Here is an 8,986-nt window from a genome sequence, read left to right as displayed (position 1 = left end):
AATGATGACACAATTTTCATTTTTGGGTGAACTATCCCTTTAAGTATTATTGATAGTTGTTGTTAATATTTTGAATTAGATTTATTTAAAAAAAAAAATAAATAAAACTACATATTTTATTTGCCTTGAATGTATATATATATATATATATATATAAGCTCATTCTGTATATATATATATAAAGCTCCTTTTGCACTTTAATCTGTGTAAAACTTTTAGCTTTATACATTTTCCTGTATTGCTTTATTGCATTTAAATGTTCAGTTATTTTTGTTATAAGAAAAAAGTTATTAAACCTGTTATACTGTATAATGACAGCACTTTTTTTTAACTAAATTTCAATACCATGATAATACCGTATACCGTGATAAAAGCATTAGCAATTAATCGCAACATGAAAATTTGATACCGGCATATCCCTAGTTAATTATAATAACGTTGTGCAGGACAAGCTACATACTGTTAAAGTGTACGATTTGCAGTTAGGAGTTTGTTTAAATCCATCCACTCCATGCCCAAAACGCCCCTGTTGGTCTCGAGACAGTGGCTGCTATTACTTGTCAAACCCACTTGTACGGTTGAGATAAAAATGGTGTAAATGTCGTTACATGCTCTCCATATGCCGGAGACATATGCAAATGTGCTAAGTCAGGGATTGCCACTTGTCCTCGCTGTCTCTCTCTCTCTCTCTCTGTGCACACAGTTATCTCAAGTCCTTGTTCAGTATTCTGTCTCCTTTTGTTTTCCATACAAATAATTTAATTAGACAGCAGAGAAGTATCCTTGATTTCGCCTCCCTGTTTATCAATGGTTTATTCGCTCTCCCTTGGCGTCTTTTATATCAGGATGAGAGCTTTTCATACAAGTGGAGAGACAAGCAGCAATCAGTGCATTTTATGCAAAGCTGAAAACACCGTTCAGCTTGTCAGGTTTGCAAGAGGGTGGTCCTCAGCACGTCGAACGGTGCGCTGCTAATAAGCTCGTCATCTGAGAATGCAGCTTGGCTTCTCTGCAAAATGAGTAAGCGGTCGGCTGGAGCGCCGCCACTATTATGAGCGATTCTCTTGAGTTTAGAAAAATACCAGAGGTAATGCAAAACTAATAGGTGGGTAAACAGTTTGAGAATGCCGCTGTATAGATTGTGGGCTGCAATGCAATAACCTTTTATGAAACGGGCTGTTGTTTCGATGGCACGACAGGATATGGGCATCCCCTTGACAGAAAAGGAGAAAAAGAGAAATATAAAAAGGCAAAGCAGGGCTCCTTACTGGGATTAGAGAAAGGAGAGGCATGACCGGCATACTGATGGAGACGAGGTACAAAAACATTGAGTGCTCGTATGTAGTCGGTGTCTGCCAAATGGCCTTTACAGTGAAGGGCGCCCGGCAATAAAGGACACGGCTATGTGACTGTCCAAGGGACGAGACAATGCGCTGAAATAATTGGAGGATGGCGTATGACATTTTGAGTAGCTTTACTCAGCACTAAACAGATGAAAGACACAAGGAACCGCAAGGTTAGCACGGTCGGCTACGGATGAAAAAAAGGGAGCTTTGAAAGCGGGGCTCCGCCGTGCATTGTGTGGGTGGGGATAGTCCGCTAATGACTAGAAGATAAAACAGGAGGTCTGGTAGATTCGTGAAGCCTAACATTTCAAAGCGCGGCGATGGAATATTTTTATCGGCAGAGAGGGTGAAAGAGAAGCGCTGTGAAGCAGAAAGACAGAGAGGAAGGCTGACAGCTCACTGGTGGAAGATGACAGGAGCGGCAGAGGGAGAGGGAGGATATTTGAGGGAAAGTGTAACACAGGGATGCTGTCAAGCCTCAAGCAAGCTCCATTTAACAAGCTGCAAGATTGAGGGACGGAGAAGAATTCAGGGAGCTGCGCAAGAGCATCCACAGGCTCCTCTGCCTCCTGTGCGTGCACGTGGAAATCTCTCACATTAGTCTGATTATGTAAACGTGACGCTTGATGAAACAGTTGGTGAATGGTCACAAGATATTGAGCTACTGTCAGTCTATCTATCTATCTATCTATCTATCTATCTATCTATCTACAGTTGGTCCACCATTTGAATGGATGGATGGATGGATGGAAGGATAGATATATAGTAGGGCTGTAACGATTCACTCGTTTTCTCGATGCATCATTTACAAACATTGATTTCGGACAGTAATCGATTTAAAATGCTAAGAATCGAATGAATTGCGATTTCCATAGTGATTCAATGCTTTAAAATATATGCACATTAAGGGCCAGATTTACTAACAGCTTGCACTAGTGCAAACCGCCCTTTAGCGTTAAAATAGTACTGTCAGGGTTTACTAAAGACGCGCAGTGAAGAATTAGCACTGAAAAGGTGTGGACACAGTTATTTTTGTGTCTGACCATGGCATTGAATATGCATTTGTAGGAGTTTCCCTTTCAGACGCAAAATTTATGGGAGGAGACTATTTAAATTAATCACGCAAAGCAATTTACTAACGTTCGCGCACGTCAAATTACTGGTATTTGTGCCATTATTTAGCGGCCAAAAAAAGCAGTCTTAAAGCAGGCAGTAATTTGTGCTTCTCTTGGTAGATTGTGCTGGTCATTATGGAAATGATCTGGTTGCGTCTGTGTTCTTTAATGTGTGCATTGTCAGTTAATCGCCCACAGAATTTCCCCCTCCCATCGGCGCTTTTAAGGAATTGTGTTCTAATGCTAATTTTCCCTGTTTAATAAATCGAATTTATCGAAATTGTGAATTGTCTCTAATCAAATCGTTCTGAATTTGCAAAAATCGTTCTTGAATTGAATTGAACACCTATCTATCTATCTATCTATCTATCTATCTGTCTGTCTGTCTGTCTGTCTGTCTGTCTAATCGCAATAGTTGGTCCATCATCTGAATAGATAGATAGATAGATAGATAGATAGATAGATAGATAGATCTTTCTAAGGATGACTAGATGAATAGCAGTTGATATTCTCAGACTGCTTCTAGACCAGAAGTATCAGATGTTGAGAATTATTGACATGTGAAGCCTAAATTGTCCAGAGATGAATGTCTCTGCATCAGTCTCTCTGTGATGTATGATAGAGATCTCATATAGGGTCGTGTTTTATCGTCTGATCTCCTACATAATGACTGGCATCAAGAATGACTGAATGAAAAGGGTATTCCTTATCTGAGTGCCTCCCGCAGATAAACCCACCCTCAGACACATCTGTGCCACATCCACACACACAGACTACTGGTCTTCAGATCAGAGATGAGAAGAGGCCATCTTATCTATGACACTCCAGAACCACTTCAAGCATGTTCACACTCGCTACACTCCCATGAGGCTCAGATCCAGCATTCTGAGTCCTTCCCCTGGCCCCATCTCACCCAACCACGCATCGAACACCCACAGCACACTTATCTTCCTCTGGACAGACTACATGTCACCCCTTACACCATGCTGGAATGCGATTAGCTCCATCATTGCTATTAGCACTAGCTAATTTCATTCAAGGCTCCCTCCAATGTTTCATTTATCAGTCCTCTCAACTGGCTGGATTTTCTCGCTTGCGTTGGCTGATGGATGGGAATGGATCCCGCGGCACAAATTTTTGCCGGTAGCATTCACACATGCAGGCACAAGTACAGACAGGTCGTGCACTGACAGGCAGGCAGCCATTTTAGAGTTGTTTAATGTATAGAAGAGCACATTTGGTTGCTGTGTCTGAATTAAATACATGCTGTTTTTAGTTAACTCATTGGAAATGGCTTATATTGGATTTACATTTGTATTTTTTAAAAGGTGAGGTAATTTCCTGGAGAGATTTACTGTACATTTTCCTTCCTTTACAATGTGCAAATCTTTTTTCCCCAGATAGATATTAAAAGTATTGTAATAGAAGTGTGGTTATAATAAAGATAACATGTTGATTATTTAATGTATATTAAATGTACTGTAATGTTTTTAAATTATGTAAATATACATTTTAAAATACATTTTAAATTAAATGTATATTAAATGTACTGTAATGTTTTTAAATTGTGTAATGTAAATTTTTTTGAAAGAAGTCTCTTGTGCTTATCAAGGCTGCATTTATTATTTATTCATTTATTTAAAAAACAAAAACAATTTCAACTGTAATTTATTCTTGTGATGGCAAAGCTGAGTTTTCATCAGCCATTACTCCAGTCTTCAGTGTCATATCATCATATGATCCTTCAGAAATGTTTATGTATATACGTATAAAGAAAATATAATACAGAAATCAAATATATGTAGATATATGCTGATAATCTCTTATTATCAGTGCTGAAAACAGTTGTGCTACTTTTAGCAGTATTCTTTGTCTTTGGTAAATAGAAAGTTAAACTGTTAAACTGTTCCTTTAAAATATAATATTTTGTAACATTGCTGTTGCTTTTAATCAATTTAATGAGTCCTGACTGATTAAAAGTATTGAAAAAAGAAATGTGTTACATTATCACAGTTACACATTCCCATTTTCCAGCTTATTTAAAATTGCAAACATGAAATCATGTCTTTCCTGCCAAATGAAGTAGCTGCTGTCTTGACCTTGAGCTAACCCCTAGGCTTTTTGTCTCTTCTCAACAGGTGGTCGCCTCCTCTGCCTGGTGTTATGGCTTAACCTGGTGCCAGTGATGAATGGCTGCCCGGCGAAGTGCATGTGCTACAGCGAGCCGAGGCCAACCGTGGCCTGTCAACAGCAGGGTCTGTTCTCTATTCCCACCGAGATCCCCGTCCGTAGCCAGCGAATATTCCTCCAGAGCAACAAACTGACAGTGATCCGATCGACCAGCTTTAGTTCAGTGCATAACCTCACCGTCCTGTGGATGTACTCGAATAACATCAGCCATATCGAGGCGGGGGCCTTTTACGGACTGGAAAGACTGGAAGAATTAGACATCGGCGACAACAGCAACCTTCGCATCATCAGTCCCACCGCGTTTCGGGGTCTGACCAAGCTGCACACCCTTCACCTGCACAGGTGCGGGCTGTCCGAGCTCCCGGTGGGAGTTTTCCGAGGACTCTTCTCGCTTCAGTATCTCTACCTGCAGGATAATAACCTTCTGGCGCTGCACGAAGACACTTTCCTGGACCTGGCCAACCTCACCTACCTATTCTTACATAACAACAAGATCAAGGTGGTGACCGACCACATGCTGCGTGGTCTCATCAACCTTGACCGTTTGCTCCTGCACCAGAACCGCATCATACACGTGCAACAGCGGGCTTTCAATGACCTGGGCAAGCTGACCACCTTGTTTCTCTTTTTCAACAACCTCACCATGCTGACAGGAGAGGCCATGAACCCGCTGGTGTCCCTCCAGTACCTGAGGCTCAACGGAAACCAATGGATTTGCGACTGTCGAGCCAGGCCGCTGTGGGACTGGTTCAAACGCTTCAAAGGGTCCAGCTCCGAGTTGGAGTGCCACCTTCCGACCTCTCTAACCGGGAAGGACCTTAAGCGACTGAAGAGCGACGATTTGGAGGGATGCGTGGACTCTCCGTCACAGGTTCAAACCAGTATCTTCAACACCAAGGCACGCTCTGGAAAGTTCCTCTCACTCGACGATCCTCTCGTCAAAAGCATTCCCAGGTGCTGTCTTTCGGATAACGACAAATCCTCCATTATCTCCAGTAAGTCCCTCCCGGATCCTTCATCCTACAACAGCCGGCAGATCACCAACAATCCCCTGAAAGAGAAGGAGAACATCTCCAAAACCAAGTTTCGGGAGGTGGAGCGAACGAAAAACGACACTCACAATAAGCAGAGTCTCAACGATGGTCCTTTGGGAACCATGTCCAACAACCTCGACCAGACCATGGACAAAATCAACCCAGATCTTCTGGACAATCTGGAACCTTCTACAGCGCCAACCAGAAAGAAAAAAAAGTGCTCCAAAAAGCCCAAATCAGACCAGTATTGTCTAAAGGCTCACGCATCCACCATTCAAGTATTGGCCGTTCTCTTTCTCCCCTTGTTCTTGTTGTCTCTGGCTTTGTCCTAGTTCATACTCTCGTCCATCAGTTTGCTCTTTACAATGACACAAAATACCTGCAGTAGCCTACGTGGACAGGCAAAAGACGATGAAAAGGGGGTTACGACGTTGCCCCGCATGGTTGAGAATAAGTTGTAATGCTAAAGACGCATTAAAAGAAATGAATGCCTTTACAGAATACATGAGATCTAATGTATATAAAACACGGTGCCCAAATGTTTGTTCTATGTACTTTTAATGTGCTGTGTTTAAGCAACACTGCGGAGAGTTCCCTATTCCCACATCACCTCCAAAAAAAAGTTGATCTGAAAGTGACTATTGTAGATGAACCACTAAAAAAAGAGAAAAAAAATCCTTAAACCATGACTAAACTAAACCAGAGCGCCGAAAGCACCCAGGAATGTTGCCGATGAGAAACCGAAGGGGAGTGACATGATTTTTTTCCCCCAGTATATATATATTTTTTTTTTTTTTTCTTTTAAAAGTGATACATTTATTCTATGCTGTTTTTTATGTTTCTAAGTATTTCAGTAAAGACAAATGTTTAACTCTTCCCAAATATGTGCTATGTTCTGTTTGCGTCATGACACACACTGCAGGTGGCATCTTGGGAAGGAATGCTGTCTATTTGTTCACTGAAATTGCGATGGAATCATAGATATGCATTTTATTTTGCTGGTGTACACGCATAAATATATGACAAATAAAATATCTCATTTTTTACAGATGGCTTCTCAAGTGACTGAAGAACATAGCATATACTATATAGCATATAGCATATATTTCATATTATATTGTAGTTATATTGCAAACAAAAGGTAATTATCCTTTTTTTAAGCAAATTCAAAGACTAAATGAAACCCGAAGGAACTGAATGTCTATTTTGTGTATATTCCATTAGGACTGAAACCTCAAAGGCACACATTTCTGCTCATTAATGAACTTTAACATAATCACTAATGATTCATCCATGTGCGAAGCGCAGAAATTCACAACTTGAAGCTTGCCAAAACAACCAGACATCTTTCATAACCACATTAATGAATTTGACACTGACTGAAGTTAAGAGTACTCCTCGTAGTACAGGTTTCTTCTACTTGGCTTTCACCATTAAGGACTTGAAATAATATTATGACATTTCCGAAGTATGTGTGTGTGGTGTGAGGAAATGCTGATGAACAATTATGATAAAATGCACGTCAGCAGCAGTAAAATCGACATTCTTTGTATACGTTTGCCATTGACAATGCCAAATGCCACTTAAAATACAATAATGCAGTTCATAAATATTCTATTAATAGCACAACATTTACAAGAGATCATAACTAGTGATTTATTTGTATTAATGTTCCATTTTAATAACGTTCTCCTATGCTTTTATATGTTTATACAATCTTACATTCATATTTTACATTTATGCATTTAGCACAGGCTTTTATTCAAAGTGACTTGGAGGAGCAAAGAGGAACAAATTCAGAATAAATGGAAAAACTCATCCTAATTTGTATTAAAAGAACATACTAAAACTTGTTGGACCAACACACACACACACACATGACCCTGGACCACAAAACCAGTCATATAGGTCAATTATTTTTATTTTTTTTTTATTGAGATTTATGCATCATCTGAATAAGCTGAATAAATAAGCTTCCCACTGATGTATGGTTTGTTATGATAGATTAATATTTGGCCAAGATACAACTATTTGAAAATCTGGAATCTGAAGATACAAAAAAAATTAATAATAAAATAAAAATATTGAGAAAATCGCCTTTAAAGTTGAAATGAAGTTCTTAGCAATGCATAGGCCTATTTCTAATCAAAAATTAAGTTTTGATATATTTACGGTAGGTAATTTACAAAATATCTTCATGGAACATGATCTTTACTTAATATCCTAATGATTTTTGACATAAAAGAAAAATCGATCATTTTAACCCATATAATGTATTGTTGGCTATTGCTACAAATATACGCGTGCTACTTATGACTGGTTTTGGTCCAGGGTCACATATATAGCTCAGGTTGGTTGGTACTTTATCATGTATTGTAAAACCTGCAAAACATTTGTTGACATCTTTAAGTAGTTCCTCAACAGGGATCACAACATATTTATTCATCTAAAATAGAATCCTTGCACTATTTATTCCCAATTTAGACTGGAAATGTCATATCAATGAACAACCTCTAATCTGTAGTACACATTGAGAAGTGCTCAAGTATGGGTCATAGACTATCACACTGTAGGAATCCGTGTTCTGTCCTCTCCCATAAACAGATGGCAGCCCGTGCTGGGATTGTTTGCGGATGATGACCCATTGCTTTGTCAAATCTGGCCGGCGCTCAAGTCCTCGTCCACTGCCTTCAACTACTCGTGTGCTGCAGGAGTCTGGCAGGAGAGAGCAAAGCACACTTCAGTAGGGAGAGGTTTAGCCAGAAGTCGTATGTTAAACTAAACACAGTCCTGTCAGCTCATTTACACCCTGTCTACAATGCTAGCGACACAGTAAAAATAGAAAGCTCACGCTCTAATCGATGAAGCCATCTTTAACATGCACAATAAGCGTGCATTGATGAATAAGCTTTGTTGGTTATAATGAAAACGTTCTTGGATTGCTGCGTTTCACAGTTGCAATGCAGATGCCGTGTAATTATGATAACAAACAGAGGTTTAAAAGGTCAACAGTATTCATAACCCATTTTACTTAGCAAGAAAACAATATAGTACCAGATTTTATTCACTGGGAATTGGTTGGTTCAAGAAAGGTGGATAAGAGGATGGCCTACCTAAACAATAGGCCAATGAGAGGCTGGATGGCCTACCTAAAACACAGCTATGACTTAGTGGATATATGTATGTATGTATTTGTGTGTATATATATATACACACACACACACACACACACACATTACATACATACATATATGTATTTACACACACCACAATAATTGATAATTCACCACAATAAAAAAAA

At 39.5% G+C, this 8,986-nt stretch overlaps 1 protein-coding gene and 1 long non-coding RNA gene across 2 annotated transcripts in view; one reads left to right on the top strand and one right to left on the bottom strand.

The window, feature by feature from the left end:
* The window catches only part of LOC107704387 (reticulon-4 receptor-like), a 93,503-nt gene extending 86,821 nt beyond the window's left edge, over window positions 1-6,682 (top strand). Inside the window, exon 2 of the mRNA XM_016507306.1 lies at window positions 4,600-6,682. Within this exon, the coding sequence (XP_016362792.1) occupies window positions 4,600-6,017 (1,418 nt within the window). The 3' untranslated portion in view covers window positions 6,018-6,682. The remainder of the gene's footprint in view (window positions 1-4,599) is intronic.
* Window positions 6,683-8,121: 1,439 nt separating this feature from the next.
* LOC107653223 (uncharacterized) overlaps window positions 8,122-8,986 on the bottom strand; it is an 18,116-nt gene continuing 17,251 nt past the window's right edge. Inside the window, exon 3 of the long non-coding RNA XR_001630197.1 lies at window positions 8,122-8,400. This is a non-coding gene — a long non-coding RNA (uncharacterized LOC107653223). The remainder of the gene's footprint in view (window positions 8,401-8,986) is intronic.

Source organism: Sinocyclocheilus anshuiensis, unplaced genomic scaffold (genome assembly GCF_001515605.1).
Source record: "Sinocyclocheilus anshuiensis isolate Anshui unplaced genomic scaffold, SAMN03320099.WGS_v1.1 scaffold117, whole genome shotgun sequence".
Taxonomy (NCBI): domain Eukaryota; kingdom Metazoa; phylum Chordata; class Actinopteri; order Cypriniformes; family Cyprinidae; genus Sinocyclocheilus; species Sinocyclocheilus anshuiensis.
Note: the sequence above shows the minus strand (reverse complement) of the source record. Positions and strands in the feature narration are given on the sequence as shown.